Source organism: Bombus flavifrons, chromosome 7, assembly GCF_040668555.2.
Source record: "Bombus flavifrons isolate JBK064 chromosome 7, iyBomFlav1_principal, whole genome shotgun sequence".
Lineage (NCBI taxonomy): Eukaryota > Metazoa > Arthropoda > Insecta > Hymenoptera > Apidae > Bombus > Bombus flavifrons.
This window is the reverse complement of record NC_138448.1, coordinates 16419030-16435778: the sequence shown is the minus strand read 5'-3', so window position 1 is coordinate 16435778 and position 16749 is coordinate 16419030. Positions and strand designations below refer to the sequence as shown.

The window sequence follows — 16749 nt, the reverse complement described above, 5'->3', positions numbered from 1 at the left end:
GCTTAACACTATACACATGCATATATGCTCTCTTCAAAATTATTGGAATCTAACATGATAAACCGATTCATACAAATATCTTGAAACTGTATAAATATCTATCAAGAGTCTTTACTAAATAGGAAGGTAACAGTAACTTTTTACTTACATATATAAGTATTTAGGTATATCTTTTTCCAATACGAACTCTAGTTATACGAATAAATTTATTAAATTGTTCAAGTATGTTGTACATATGTATATGTTTTCAACATCTTCGTTGAACACGTGGCTTTCGTGTCTGTGTCTATGTCATATGAGATGCGACATTGTTTTCTCCGTTTTATTAAAAAAGGTATAAAGATTGGAATAATCGAATCGATCCAAGGAAATCTATTTATTCGCCTCTCTAAGAGTACCATTAAACAACGCGAGATTACATTACATTACAACGAGTATTACATTGTGCCCTTCTATATATAATCGCATAAATATCATTAAGGAAGGTGACAATGTGTCTTTAAAAATATACGTAACATGATAGGTTTAATATAGAAATGGACGGTCCTGGCTTAGGATACTCGTATCATCTCCCTTCCGCAGGATGGAATTTTCGAGTTAGAAATGTACTTTCACAGTTCAGTGATCTCTTTAGTGAATTTAATAAATACATTGCACCTGCCTATCATCATGATCGATGTGAAAGGTACTTGCCTCTGTTTCTATCAATTATTATGTATGCACATATTGTTTACTAATAATGGTTTTATTTTCTAGATCAGTTCAAATGCGACTATATTCTATGCATAAGAGAGAATTTGTTATGGTATTTGCTGCTTTCTTTGCATGTTTTGGATTAGCTGTATTTATTGGACTTGCAGGTAAGTAAGAAGTAGAAGGTATAATTTATAAAAATATGTTTTCTTTTGTCATTGTTATTCCTCTTATGATGATGATTTGTTATTAATATAGGCCCTCCTATCACCTCCACGAGCGAACAAAGAGCTCATGTAAATGGCAGTGAAGTTGCTACTGGTCCTTTTATGATGAAGACTCCACTATTATCTACGTACAGTCAACAGCTATGGGTCATCGCAAAGTTATTAACATCTAATAATGATGGTAATACAACTACAAAATGAAGAAATTTTTAAGAAATAATAAAATTGAGATTATATGTTTTGAATTTTACAGATGAAAGATATGACAAAAGTTTTCAAATAAGCATCTCCATAGATGGTATCACCATTGATCATAAACTCATACCTGTTTTGTCCTCAGAAGCTGGCCATAATAGGTACATCTAGAACTTGTATAGCACAGTTCACTGTTTGACAAGATTATACAATGTTAAATATTTACTATAGTGTGTTTTCTCTTTATAGAACCAGACACTTAAAATGTGAAAGACAAACGTGCGAAGAACTTGTAGTTGCTCATCTAGGATTTCTCGATTACAGTTATTACATTATTACTGTTCACTTTCATGGGCTCGAGAGCTTCCACCAACGCTATAACATACGCGATCTCACATTCTACGTCAGTAAGCACTATACGAAATAAAATGACTGTATTATAAGATTTTTCAGAATTGAAATAATCGCATTTGATAATGTTCTTACCTGTTCATAGTTCAAGAATTACAATCCAGCGTTTACGGAGTTCGAGATTTGGTTTCGATTTATCTTTTTGTTAATTGCATTTGGAGTTATGGTAAAGAACAATTTTGTGTAATATATATTCGCATATTACTTGAAAGGAAACATTATGCCATATATGAATGTTATCAATTTTTAGTGCTGGTTTGGACATTCTCTACGAAAGTACCAATTACACGATTGGTCAATAGAACAGAAATGGATTTCTATACTCCTTCCTTTGTTAATTTTGTATAATAGTAAGATGTTAAAAATTAATTTATGTTTTTACACATTTTCAAGAAACTAATTTATTTCACTTTCTTTATAGATCCATTGTTTCCAATGACGTTTTTAGTGAACTCTTGGGTACCTGGTATGATAGATGCAATTTTACAGACGACGTTCCTTTGTGCAGTCCTCATGTTTTGGTTATGTGTTTACCATGGTTTAAGACAAGTATGACATTTCTTTAATTGATATGACCTTGCAGAATTTAAATCATGGTATTGTTTGTACTTATGAATCTTACATTTTGATAGAACGAAAGGCGTCTTATTACGTTTTATTTACCAAAAGTTTTGGTAGTGGGTTTACTATGGTGTTCCGCGTTTATTTTAGCAACATGGTTGCGCTGTACAGAATTAGAAGACCCCACTTATAATTATGTTCTAGATACATCAAATTATTTTGTAAGTTATCAAGATAATTGATAGTTAAATCTTTGGCATGCAACATTTTTAGTTGATACTTAAGGATCTATATGATTATAGGGTTTCAAGGTGTTCTTCTTCACAGTAGGAGGATTTTACATAGCATATCTTCTTCTTTTAATATTGAGAGCGTACAGCGAATTGAGATCCATGCCGTATTTTGGTATGATTTCAAATGATTTATTATCTTTCCCCTTTGTTTCTCTTTCTTCTATTCTGTTTCGGTTTTTCTTCATTTCTATGTTGTTTCTCAGATCTTCGTTTACGTTTCTTAACACTGCTTGCCGCTGTGGTTTCGTTGGTTTGTGGTTGTGTGACAGCACGACAATTTGGAGCTGGTATTTTCGAAGACAGTTTTGCCTCTCGTCTCACCACCTATTATCGTTCATCCGCGCAATTTATGGCTTTATATGGTCTTCTAAATTTTTATCTATATACGATGGCTTATGTATATGCACCGGCGTATCAACAAGTATATGGTCAACGTGAGTATCTTTAAAAGAATAAAATATTCCTTCAGCAGATCATTGTATTATTAATTCAATCGACATTAGATTCTTCTATAACTAAGGACAACCCCACGTTTTCTATGATCAACGATTCCGACGAAGAAGTCATATATGGATCAGACGAAGAAAGTCGACGACCTTTAACGCGAACGTCACGAATTGTGAATAATAATAATTAATCGAATTAAATTTATTACTGTGAACGAGGAAGAAGCATTTTTAAAGCAAAGGATGCGGTAACGACATAATGTCAAAAATAGCAATCGTAAATATGTTGTAAAATAAAATACATGGAAACGAATAATTTATCCTAAGCGAAACTTAATAACATGTAATTCGTTATTTGCACGTATTTGTGTACATACAAGATGTATTATACTTTCACTCAATGCATAAAATTTTAGTTACAAGTTACTTGTTACTTGACGTGTGATATTATGTATGTTTTTCTTATTTTTCATCGACTAATATATCAATAAGATATCCTAACTGTATTGTGTTAGAATGTCTGATGATAAATATAATAGAGATGTAAGTGCATCGAGTGACATGTGAAAACAAGCGTGAAAAAACGATCAAGTATATTTCGTCTCCGTAATGTTGGTCGTATGCGAGAACAAAGGGTTTATTGTATTCACTATTGCTCGCTAATACTAATGTATAATGTATGTAATTACTCTTGAATAACATAAATTGAGAACATTTTGTGTATTAACAATTATAATTCTAAACTATAAGTCGAAAAGAGAATAACTGTTTTATTATTTTGTTATATTTTTGTCAAGTATCAAAATTATCTGTATAAATATGTTCTCCGATTGATATAAAATACATAAAAGTTTAGCGTATTTAATTATCACAACTTTTAGCTTTTTTGCAAAAGCTATTTAAGAATACTCTTTTACATAGCAATTCATTGCAAAAACAAGAAATATAGCAAGACACGTATTAATATCAACCGACTCAAAATTTGAAAGACGAGGAAAAACGGAAATCAATGTGCTACACGGAAGTGTTGCATTTGTATGTATTTACTACGTAGGAGCACGCGCGAGATGCATGTGTGTGTAAGCCACATATCATATAAAGTGTAACGTGTAACGTTCATTTCAGATTGTTTGAATCATTGTTAAAATAAATAACCCGTACTTCATTTTACTTTTTCTCGGTAAGTTTAATACAATAATGTTCCTGGTAAATTTACTTACAATGTTCCGGTCAAAGTACATTGACTCACGTAAATAAGATGTATATACGTAAATAAATGCGTTAACTTGTGAAAGGTTATAACAAACAAAACTGTTAAGTCTTTAGAAATTACTATTAGCTTACACTTTTGGACGTAAAATGATTATTTTTAAGTATAAATACTGATTAGTATCGTTTAAAATTCGATTGAAAGTAATGTATATAAAATTATTTTAGATAAACACGTTTATAGAAAATGCCGAAGTCAAAGGAGTTTGTATACTCGGATAATGACAGCACTGATGAGGTATTGTTATCAAACTTTTAGTATATATATATTATATTAAATTATATAAATAATGAACATGCATATGTTAGATAATATCGAATAAGATTGATATAGTACTCCTTTGAGTTTAAAATACATGTAAATACAGAACACATACATTATATATTTTTTCTTTTTGTTCTTTATTATGTAAGGAAATAAAACCAAAGAGGCAAAAGAAAGAAACTGAGGACAAAAAAGGAAAGGTATCAAAAAAGATGCCAGAGAGAGAATCTAATAAAGATGAAGATACTGTATGGGATTTGGGAAATAATCGTCAAATTAGTATAAGAGACTTTAAAGGAAAATTATATGTTGACATCAGAGAAATGTATTACGATAAAGAAGCAAATTTAAAGCCTGGAAAGAAAGGTACTAATACATTTTTTGTATACGTTTATATGCCGTAAATAACAATGATTGAAAAATATTTTATTCTTTATGTAGGTATTTGCTTAAGCATAGGTCAATGGCAAAAGTTACTATCTGTTGTGGATGATGTCGACAAAGCAGTAAAGTCTAAATCCTGAATATTTATCTTCTTCTGTATCTAGTAAATATTTCAATGGTTCGGGATTATTGAATATCTAATACATGTTTCTATTACTATTTATAGACAAACTACACTACATTTTATATATAATCTTTAGTTACAGTCATGTATCAGTTTACGTTATATCCTTGAAATAGTATTTTCAATAAAACATGTTTTCCATCTTATGCATATGTCAAAACAATTTAAAAACTTATCACTACTTTTATCTTCTATTCACAAGATTAACTTTTATATAATACAACTATAATATTATTATAGTTTCTCAGGAAATTAAATAATAATAAAAATATACCAAATATTTATGTTATACAGCATACACACACGCACGCGCGCGCTCGCTCGCATACATATACACACATGTATGATGTTTTATGTTTCTGTACAATTTTAAAAAGTTAAAATACTTAATCATTGTTCATGCTGGCCCATGGACTGAAGTTAAAAACTTATCCAGATCTAAATTGTTCAATAATGTTTGTGGATCTGTTGTGCATTGCTGTTTCTCAGTCTACGAATAAAAAGAAAAGGGAAAGAGACAAAGAATAACAGGTAAACTTTTTATGAAGTTTTATGAACGAACAAAGAAGCTTAAATTGATCACAAACCTGTTTGCTTTCTTTCAAATCTGAAACCTTCCTTTTTGAAATCTTTGCCGCAGCGTTGGCTGAAATTAGTAATTCATTAAATCTATGCTATTAATAAACAAATACTGCTACTTAAACTAAAATTACCTTTATTAACTCCTCGAATTCCGTTTACGTTCAACCGTTTTTTACTATTGTGCAGTATCTTGTTATTTCTTTCATTCATGACAGTAGCGACTTTTTTCACACAATTTTTTGTGCACACAAATGATTCGTCCAAAGGAGACGAAGTTGCTAAAGGTTTCACGTGCATTTCTTTTTTGGTTGAAGTATCGATAAACGGGTTGTTTAGTGTTTCACAATTATTTTCATGCTTAATTGGTGATTTCCTGCTTCCTAATCTTTTTTTAGTCTTTGGCGGCAAATTAAATATCTCTTCATAGTCAGTGGCAGTCATTACTTTAATTGTTTCATCGCAATTTTTATCGTTCAAGACAATATTAATTTGGAATTCTAATTCATGATTGCTATGCCTACGCCTTCTTTTTTTGGAAGATGCATTATCGTCATATAGGAAATGATATTCTACCGAGTTAGGAATAGTTACATTAAGATCCATTTTACGATTATATTTCATACATTGAGATTCGACCATATGCTCGTGCTTATACGTGGGAACGAGCTGCAAGCACTGAAGAACGCGCGATAAACTCTTTGGATTTTCCGAGTTGGTATTTTCTATGGTTGTACTTCTAACAGTATCGTGTATTTCAATAGGAGGAACATTATTATTCTTTTGATTAATCGAATATTCGATAGCATTTGATATCTCTTCTCTCCTAAATACTTGTTCCTCGTCACTAAACAAATCCCGCTTTACTTGATCAACTTTTGATTTTAATAAAGTACTTGTTGTTTTACCACTATTATAATTCGGGTATTCCCTTAACTTACATGTATTTTCTCCATTATAACTGCAGTTGTTTTTTGTACCACTGCATTCATTCCCACGCAAAATAACTTTATTAATGGTATTACTGTCGCCTTTTTCAATTTCCGTGTCAATCTCGTTTTGCATTTCTGGATTCCCTGTCACATCTAATTTTACTATTCCTCTGTTTTCCGTAATTTTCGAGTTATAAGTTTGATTTTCCATTTTAAGCGCATTTGCTTGTTGATATACATTAACTTCAACGTCACTCATAATGTTATCAACCGCTATTTCGATGATTTTTTTGGTGTCATTTTCGAGTGCTAAATCATCATTTTGTACATGCTTATTGTTATTATCTTTTTCTTCTGAATCTTCCAAGTTATATAGTTTACTTTCTGATGCACCATCAGTGGATAAATGCTTTGTGCATTTGTCATCGTTATTATTATTACTATTACTATTACTATTACTATTACTATTATTATTATTATGTTTATTATTGCTGCTACTAATGCCAGCATTACTAGCATTGTAGTTATTGATATTATTATTATCAGTGTCGTCACAATTATTGTCACTACCATTACTAGATTTGTTGTTATTGTTGTTGTTGTTGCTATTATTATTATTATTACTTTTATTATTTTGGTTATTATTAGGATGATTTGATTCTTCCATCCACTTTCTTCTTTTCTTCTTCCTTTTCATCTCACTGAATTTATTCTCACTCTTCTGACTATATTTGTACTGATTGTTTCTTTTCTTTAAACTAATATTATTCTTACCCCTAAAAATGATTCGACCTAGCTGGCTTTTATCTCGGGTAAGATTAGCTTTAGGTATTTCACGAAATTTTGCTATCATACGTTGTCTTTTTGCCTCCAATTGGACAACTAACTTTTTATCTATAGCTAGAGATCTTTGCCTTTTTTCCATGGAAGAATGTTTTATGGATTTCGTTGGCTTAAAAGTAATCAAAGAATTCGATCTTAAATGTTGTATATTGATCACTTTGGGCTTCTGTTTAAATCTTTTATTTGTAGAATTTTCCATAATTAAACGTTGATTCGATTTTGACAATTTTCGATCTTCCGAAGTTATTAATGCGGAAATTTTCGAAGACAGATTAGTTAGATTCTCTATACCGATCTTTGAACTATTGGGAGTCTCAGAAATATCTATTTCATTCAAAGTTTCATCTTTGGCAGGTGTTTCTTTCATATTAGTTTTACAATCATCTTCATTCTTTAATATTGAAAACACTTTTGAGGGTGAGGATTCACATTTTCTTAAAGTAATAATTGCCTCTTCTGCATCGGTTGGTTTAATTTTTAATCCTAGAGTATTATTTTCTGGAATTGTTGGACATTCAGTTCCTTCTTCGTTTATTGTTTCTATAATATTTTTAATTTTGCGTGTCGAATCGCTGTTTGTATCGATACAAACTTGATTTGTAATATTTTTGCCTTTTTTATTAAAAGTTTTTAAACCAGTTAAAATAGTTGATGATGGTGAAGATGATGGTGACGATGGTGGTGACGACGACGACGATGATGATGATGATGACGATGAAGACGACGATGACGACGACGATGAAGACGACGACGACGATGTTGACGAGGATGGGGATGAAGAGGAAGATGATATAGATGCAACGCTATCATCCGATTCTTCGCTATTCGGCAAATATTTTTCATTATCGACATTCACTTTTTCATACATATCTTTATTCACGTTATGTTGAGTAACACCATTCTCGATACAATCAGTTTTCGTATAATAAATCGAATCTCGTGAATTAGCTGATATTTTAAGTTCTTTTATCGCTTCTTCTTTCGGCAAATTCTCTTTGATTACTTCGAACTGTGTTATTTCTAATTTCGTAGATACACAAGCTTGATACGTGTTCGTAGAATTGATAATGTTTTTCGGTATAGATTGGTTTGTACATTGTAATGGTACTGTGGATGATTTTTCGATATTATTACCCGGTTTTGTCTGTTTTTCACGTTGATTTTGCTCAGAAGTTGGTTTATAATACGGAGAACAAATATCAAATGTTTCTTTTTTCATATTGTCTGTGGTAGTTTCTTCCGAGATTTTTGGAGTCAATGCAATGCAAGGTGTTTTTGGAAATTCTGGTGTATTTATGAAAGAACGTATTTTACTGGAATCTTCGCTAAATTTAACAAACGGTGTTGCATTGCTGCTTGGACTGAGCAATCTTGGTGTTGGTGGAACACCAGAAGGATTTTCAAATTTTTTCGGTGTTTCGTGATCGATCATATTAGGTATTTGTACTAATTGCTGTGTAATATCGACAGGAGCTGTCGTAAGTTCTGAATGCTGTGTGGCGTCTATGGAAACGATATCGTTCTCTAAATATGATTTCTTCTCAATTTGATTGTATTTATTTAAATTGGTCTTCAACGTTTTCAATTGAGCATACTTTTTCATATTTTTCCTTTCGAATGATAAGTTATTGGTTGTTGTTGTTATCGTTGCATTTTCATGTAAATGATCACTCTTTGCTAATAATTGATGCTGAGCATTATTCTGTTCAACAACAAGCTTACTTTTATTTACTGCTGGTTTCACGTTAGAAAAATTTGCTTCTAGAGTATTGTTAATCCCAGAGTCTGGAAAGTCTTCCTTTGGTTCGGATGCGTTACGATCTATACTTTCTATGATCGATGATCCCATTACATTCCATTTTCCCATGGTACATTCGTTTTTTACATCTTGCACAATGTTATCTTCCTTTGGCAAAATATTTTTACTTTTTACTTTCGATGTGCGTAAATTGCGCTTGCCCTTCTTTGTCGGTGGGAGAACAATATTTGATTTAGCAATCTTTGTAGAATTCGTTCTCTTGTTACTTGTGGATATCTTCGTTCCTTGGTGATCCTCGTCTATACCAATGTGTAGAGCTTTCCGTAAATCTGCATCCCATGTGCCTTTCGTAAGTTCCAGCGACTTGGATTGGATCTTGACAAGTTTATTTTCCGAAGAAACGTTGATATTTGAACACGGAGGGACATCGCCTATAATTATCCCAAGTCCGTTATATTTCTCCCATTCGCCCATAAGCTTTGGTACTGGACTTCTCGTCGCTATCGGAAGTTGGCAATGTTTTAATGGAGTCTTAGTTTTGTGAGTAGATGTGGTAGTATTAGAAAGCGGTGGCGATTTGTAAAGAGAAGTTCTACATACAGATGTAACGAGTTTTGCGGATTCCGAAGAAAAACGCATCCCTTTGTTTTCATTGACCATTTTATCGGATACAGTTGTCTTCATCGGCGTGTTAAAATCAAGAGCTCTTATATGACTGTTTCTTCTTCTTGGTGTTGATAAACTTAATCTATAATTTTTCGATCTACTCCTCATCAACGACCTCGGAGTACGTTTATTAATGATATCACAATCGGTATGTTTTGAAGCTGAAAGATGGTGATCATTAACGATATTGTTCGTTTTTAACGGAGCAACAACTTTTGCTTCCTGAATGACAGATGTCAAGTCAATATCTGATAAGTTTTGATTGCTCTTATTCCAATTGAATTTTATGTATGGAGATAATCCAGAAGTGGATAAGCTAATGTTATCTTCTATATTTATCATAGGCATGCTTGAACTATCTAGTAATGTTTTGGTGCTAGTTTCATTGCTATACAGGGTTATTGATTCTCCAGCAACTGATTTGACGGTATTGGACACTATGGGATTAGTAATTGAATTGCCAATAAAGTTATTAATATTATGTGTGGTTCTGTTTTTCTCTTTATTATTGTTTATTTTGTTATTATCTTCTTTTTGAGATGTGTGTACTTTCGTGGTCGTGGTCGTTGTCGTCATCGTTGTCGTTGCCGTTGTCGTCATCGTTGCCTTCGTCGTTGTTGTTATTGTCGTCGTAGTTGTTATAGCTGTCATTGTTATTGCACAAGATATAAAGTTTTTTAAATCGTTTGGCGTACCACAGAGTGGTGACGTTACTTTTTGAGCGACATTTACGGTTGTTAGATATAATGTTTCCACGAAATCTTTATTCGTTTTATTGATTATCGGTCCTTTGGGAACAATAGGAACGAACCTCGAATTTGTAGTAGATGTTATTGGACGAGTCGGCGGGTAAGAATTTGCCGATAATATATTATTTATTTCTTCTTTCGAACATATTACTAATGTTGGCATTGTTATTACGTTTTGTTCAGATGTATAATTGTTTATGCTACCTTTTGGTTTCTGTTCTTTATGCTTCGTAAGTCGTAACCGTTTTACCGACGATCTTTTAATCTTTGACTCCATATTATCACCTTGAATCGTTGTAACAACGTTACTACCGTCTTTTTGAGTAGCATCAGTTGTTAATTTTCCAATTTGCCCTGTATCTTTATCAAGAGGAATTTGAAATGTTGGCAATTCTTTTTCGCTACTATTGTCTAACGTACATACAATTTCTTTCGTTCTTTTATCGTTTGCCGATTTGTCGTCAACGATATTTGCGTTTATTATACTTAATACTGCAGCGGCGTTTTGATCTTCCAACATATTATATTCTTTCTCTTGGTCACGTTGTTCGTCTTCATTACGAATATTTTGTTGTCTAGAAGAACTACGAAGTCTGTGCTTTAATGGAATATCTGCATTTATTGTTCCATCTAATTCTGTGGACGATTTGACATCTAATATTATAGATTCTAATGGATTATTGTTGTTTAAAATCACTTCACTTTGTTTATCTTGTGAGCCATCAAGAAACTTTGGTTTTTGTTTAGCTTCGATATCTTCATCATGACTTGCATCAGTTTCTATGTGAGGCCCGATGATTTCTTCAAGAAACTTTTCAAACACAGGATCGGTCTCTGTTGCTTCTACTATTGATTTAATCGTGTTATTTAGTTCTGCCATAATAGAGGTGTTTGCTTCACCATTTAGAGGATCATTTAAATTTTCATCTTTCAATGACACATCTGTTGGAAGTATTGCTTTATTTATATTCTCAGCAATTCGCTCTTGTAACTCGATACGGTTTAACAACTCTTTCGTTAATAACTATAATACAGATTACAAAAAGTTAAAAATCAATTGAGAAGTTATTATTATAGAAATCGTTAGTAGTATTATATTAATAATTAGTGATCGTTAGTAGTATTAGATATATCGTTAGTATTACTTACACTAAGATTTTCTATTGGTTCATCATTACTTTCTGATTCAGATTCCAATATATCATATGGGACAGTTTGAACTTCTGCGCACGAGTAGCTCAATAATTCTTCCGTACTTGTCGCCGCGGTACACTTATCAAGCATGTGAAAATCTTTCATATCCTTTTCTGTACATGCATTACTTGTAACAATATCTTGTATGTTCTGAATGTTTATATCGCCGCCTAATTCAAGCATTAAGAGTTAAATGACAATTTGCACATTCCTTTATCCTTACTATTTAACTATGATTATACATATATGTCGAAAAATTATTATACTTATTGTATTACTGTTACTATTATTTTTGTCCTAATTATTGTTATCTTCAAATTGAACAAACCTTCATGTTGTTGTATACAGTTATCATATTTCTTCTCTTTGATATTAGTGATAGATTTTGATAATTCTAATATATCCATATGACCTGGTAAACTTTCCAATGGAGTTGCTTCTACATCATCGAAATTATATGCTGTAGCAATAAAAGAATGTTAGAAAATTATTAGAGAATCTCCTAATATCGTATGTATGTCCTTGACCTTGTACCTTTTGATGTACCTTGAGCAGAGGGTGAATCAGGTTGTTGTGATGCGTTTAATGTTACTTTTGTACGTTTACATCGCTCGCGTTCGTTATTACTATAACGTCTTTTACGTGTACTACTACTAGATATTATGGGAGAGCCATTGCCTATTTGAGAATTAGTCTGTAAATACGTAAATAAGTGGTAAAAAAGTAGCAGAACACATTACGATTATTAATATGGTATTATAGAAATACGAACAACATAACATTTAATTGTAATTAATAAATTTTTATAATTTGTATATACCTGTGAAAGAACATTAACTTTGTTAGCACTAAAATCTTGACCCCAAGATTCTTCAATAAGAAATTTCAACTGTTGGAGTAGGTCTTCACATTGCTTTGACTGCTCGTGATTAGCTATATTGCTAAGGTATTCATGAACTATAAAATAAATGCTAGTGGAATAAAACAAACGATATTTTTGTTCGGGAATTTTATATTTGTATTGAAATCTTACCAGTTGAATTAATAGCAAAAAATTTTTCAATGACATCTATTAAGGTCATTCCATTAACTTTAGCACTGAATCGTTTTCCATTTGAAATTACAGTACGGCACTCTTGTAAATGCGGAGAGGTCTCTAAAAATACTTTAGCAGCTTCCATACATGTTTGACTTTCAAGGTACCCTAAAATTGATTATTTAAAAACTCTCACAAATCATATGTAGGAAAATCCAATGAAACTTTTGAAAAATATATATACTATGTTGTGTAAATTATACATCCTTTATGCATATATATATGTATATGTTTAAAAATAAAACATCACTTGTTATAATAATCTTATATTTATTATATTTAATATCTGTGCGTATTCGTTGCAACATTGATTCGTTCATTTGTGTAAAACTCGTTATTTTTCTTACGATATTTTGGTGTATATAATTAAAGCAATATTATTATTATAAAATTCTAACATCTTGTCAAAGATGATATCACTGAATCTCTATGTTTTATTACTATCTATATTCCCGCCAAATAATAGGTTATCATAATAGGACGCGTAAGATAAGTACATGTCATATTACCCTTACCAAAAACTAATCTAGCTATTTCCGAAGGTAATAATGTTTCCATAATGCTTATCGTCATTTGAAGTCTGCAATTATCATTGAAAAGTTATAATCATTTTTAGAAATGTTCAAACAAAACGTATCACAGCATAATGTACAGACACTTTGAAACAATATTATAATACAAATCTTGAAGGATGTTGAATGGAGTACCTTTTACGCGAAGCAATGTTACCACCATTAAAACTATTTATATTTTCCTCCATATCAGTGAAAGTGGAAGGAACTTTTTATAAATTTAAGCATTTCGTAAGTAAGTACGTCCTAGATGTTATTATACATTTTTAGTTGTTTAGACGGAAATACGAAAACATCTCTTCTAGTAATACAGTATACGATACAGCATTGTACAGCGTTTAATATTATCTGATTTTATGTATTGTTTCTTAAGGTTCAACAGGATTACTCCTTATTATTTACGACAAAAATAATCATTCTGCATTATTTAGTAAGAACCTGTATGTACTTTGAAATATTGCAAGCTATAAACACAGTCGTGATTGTTATAAGTGATTACTATATATAATGTGTTTCACCTAAATTTAATTTTTTTAGATTTTTAACAAATGGGAAATTGGCAAATGGAGGTTGGAAGAATGATGTCGTACATATTATTTCCCATTGGTATTTATTATTATTTGAATCAAGCAGAAAGCATCGAAGAATGGGTACAGAATGAGAAGAAAAAGTTTGAGCCCATGAGTAAAGAACAACATGCTGATTTAATGAATTTTATCGAGGAGTGTAATAAGAAACGACAGTTGAAACTTATTGCAGAAATAGAAGCGCAATATCAAGAAGACTAGACTAGGTTGATAAAAACTTAACATACACATATAATTTTAATTTAAAGCAAATTAGTAAACATAAATGTAAATGTAAATATAAATCTGTTTATTATTTCTATTATCTTTAATAATAGTATTATGTAATATTAATAAATTGTTAACTGATTATATTTGAATTGTTTACATGTACTTCATCCCATATTGTACTTTATAATGGTATTCAATTATTAATTACATATAATAAAGATTATGAATAACAACGATGTAAGCAAATGTTATATATATATATACACACACACAAGTATACGATGAATATTTGATTGTAATATCGTATTTCGTAACAATAAAATTTCTGATTGAAACGTTTAATTAAAATGTGACATAAACTGAAAATGATTCGATTTATTGTGCAAATTGAATGCTATTTTTCATATAACACTTGAAACCATAGACGAGTATACAGTATAGACCTTTCATCTTATGGGATATCGTGTCCCATATTCTAAAATACCGATTGTGTAAAAAATCGAAGTGTTTCTTACGCCCTCTGCGATTTACAGTAGTGAGTGTAGGAATTATATTCAATGCAACTAATAAAGTTGGTAAAGTAACAGACGAGTGTGGTAAACTGAACAAAAGTAAAAATTTATAGTAAAAATATCCCTCTGGTTACGTGTTACACTAGAAACGATATGCACATATGTATGTACACATGTATACATATATTACAATGCGTTTTAAAATATTTGACAATTTAACGACAACGATTAAATTCACCTGAGATAATTGCAATCATACATCGATTAAAAATGTATTTGCTAACTTATATTTTTTACTACAGTATAACAAAAATGTTATCAATTTCTGAGATCTTATCCACTTCGTTACGGAGATTCTGAAAAATATCGTCTTAAAAACAAGTAACGACAATGACGATAATTGGAAATATTTTCAAGTGAAAGGATATGCATTTAGTTGTTTGGGAAAAGTTGCGGCTCGTCACTCTGATGAGCTTTTTTAAAACTATTATTCGTATCTTACAGAGCAGCTAAACTTAAATTTATTCGAGTCATGTTAAGAAAATTCATGTTAAGCTTCTTAAAGAAGACTCGGGACAACATTCTGTTTTATTTGCAGAAATATTTAAATATACCGAAAACTAAATATATACCAAAATCGGAAAAATTAGATAGGTACATGAATACGTGCGACAAAATAGAAAAATTTTGAATGCCAAAAGACTTTGTTAATATATCAATATATATTTTTATACCGATTTGAGAAATTCCTCCGAAACGGCTTAACGAATCGAGATGATCTTTTTTGATGATCTCGTAGGGCATGTTCTCCGATTGACCCTGTTAAAAAATGTTTTTCGATTTGATCATCGTAATCTATCTCTATTTTTTTAATTAATATTTTTGCACCGATTTCATGCTGTGTTCATCGGTCTCCCCGGGAGCATCTCGTAGGGCATGTTACGCAATTTTTTGCGTTCTTTTTTTTTCTGTTCTTTTTTGCAAAATTCCAATTTTTATCAAATTTTGTAAAATCTAATTTACTTATACATAACACACGTGTTTGCTTGACGCACATATTATACGTATATATGTGTACAAAAAAATAAATGCAAATTAACCATCGATAATTACTCGTTACTTTTCTAAAAAAACTGTTGGATTGATAAGCTGCAATAATTTATAGACATGAAACATATGTGACATATCTAAATCAAATATTGCCGTGAACTAATAGAAATCATATCGAGAGATGACATACTGTGCAATATTTGTATAAAGTATCTATATAATGCAAATAAAACTAATTACAATAGTTACGTATACCTATAGTGAAAATATGATCAAGTCACGATAACTAATTCATGATATTGATATGAACAAAAGATATTGTCATATAGCGAAGGTATGAAAGGTTTTCCATATAAAATTACCATCTTTTCAGTTCTACCATGATTACAAAATATCGTATAACATTGAATTTCATATTATTAATTGTTTACTAAATTACTTCTAATTGACATCGTTATCTTCACAGACTAAAATTTAATTTTTTTTTCTTTTAAATTTATCGGTCAAAATATCAAAATAATTTTTATAAAGTCAAGCAGACATTTCGTTTCTTAGAAATCCATACCTAAATTCTTGACTTATTATTAGATATTATACATATTACATCGAGACTTTCAAATGTAATGAGATAAGAGTACAAGTACCTATTGAAATTTTTGTACAAACACAATCATACATTTTTCACATCCAATTTGTCGTGATAGTTACATCCCCTAGATAGTTTCTTATCAGTTAACGGTTAAATAGATGTTGCACACATTGCATGTACAATGTACAGTCTACAATACGCATACATACATACACGCATACAAGATGGCCAAGTAAGGCTGTATCCTCTAATAAGATAATCATCGCTATTAGAGTAAGATCAACCACTATTTTTCAGGCACTTGCGACAATCTTGTAAAGAAATACAGGCTGCGATCAAATAATATGTCAAACGGGCGGGAGGTGATTCCTTGTGAAGAAATAAGAAAGAAATATAAAATTTTTTCGTCTTAGTCGTCTTTAGAGGCTTAGTCGTCGACGAAAGATCAGGTTTAAAAATTTATCAAGTATTCTTGAACACGGC

General features: G+C 31.0%; 3 protein-coding genes and 2 long non-coding RNA genes across 6 annotated transcripts; 3 read left to right on the top strand and 2 right to left on the bottom strand.

The window, feature by feature from the left end:
• The first annotated feature begins 536 nt into the window (after positions 1 to 536).
• On the top strand, positions 537 to 4010 carry LOC138182115 (transmembrane protein 181). The gene is made up of 12 exons (XM_069117702.1): positions 537 to 685; positions 757 to 860; positions 952 to 1101; positions 1174 to 1276; positions 1365 to 1518; positions 1612 to 1692; positions 1777 to 1876; positions 1948 to 2075; positions 2159 to 2308; positions 2390 to 2492; positions 2584 to 2814; positions 2884 to 4010. The coding sequence occupies exons 1-12, from the start codon at positions 537 to 539 to the stop codon at positions 3015 to 3017; spliced, it is 1587 nt and encodes a 528-aa protein (XP_068973803.1). The 3' UTR covers positions 3018 to 4010.
• Positions 976 to 1742, bottom strand: LOC138182119 (uncharacterized). Its single transcript, XR_011173726.1, has 3 exons — positions 1602 to 1742; positions 1246 to 1529; positions 976 to 1110 (listed from the first exon to the last, which is right to left on the bottom strand). It is a non-coding gene; the product is annotated as an uncharacterized LOC138182119 (long non-coding RNA).
• Ssb-c31a (single stranded-binding protein c31A) lies at positions 3990 to 5074 on the top strand. The gene is made up of 4 exons (XM_069117704.1): positions 3990 to 4006; positions 4264 to 4333; positions 4510 to 4726; positions 4802 to 5074. Exons 2-4 carry the CDS (start codon positions 4283 to 4285, stop codon positions 4882 to 4884), a joined length of 351 nt encoding a protein of 116 aa, XP_068973805.1. The 5' UTR covers positions 3990 to 4006; positions 4264 to 4282; the 3' UTR covers positions 4885 to 5074.
• LOC138182112 (putative mediator of RNA polymerase II transcription subunit 26) lies at positions 5028 to 13398 on the bottom strand. 2 transcript variants are annotated; one of them, XM_069117696.1, is made up of 9 exons: positions 13262 to 13398; positions 12684 to 12854; positions 12471 to 12607; positions 12185 to 12344; positions 11979 to 12110; positions 11606 to 11820; positions 5642 to 11480; positions 5516 to 5574; positions 5028 to 5418 (listed from the first exon to the last, which is right to left on the bottom strand). In XM_069117696.1, exons 1-9 carry the CDS (start codon positions 13317 to 13319, stop codon positions 5326 to 5328), a joined length of 6864 nt encoding a protein of 2287 aa, XP_068973797.1. In that variant the 5' UTR covers positions 13320 to 13398; the 3' UTR covers positions 5028 to 5325. The 2 variants fall into 2 exon arrangements, with proteins under 2 accessions (XP_068973797.1, XP_068973798.1); XM_069117697.1 differs by having other exon boundaries at positions 12197 to 12344.
• Positions 12934 to 13764, top strand: LOC138182118 (uncharacterized). The gene is made up of 3 exons (XR_011173725.1): positions 12934 to 13288; positions 13363 to 13553; positions 13692 to 13764. It is a non-coding gene; the product is annotated as an uncharacterized LOC138182118 (long non-coding RNA).
• Positions 13765 to 16749: the final 2985 nt, after the last annotated feature.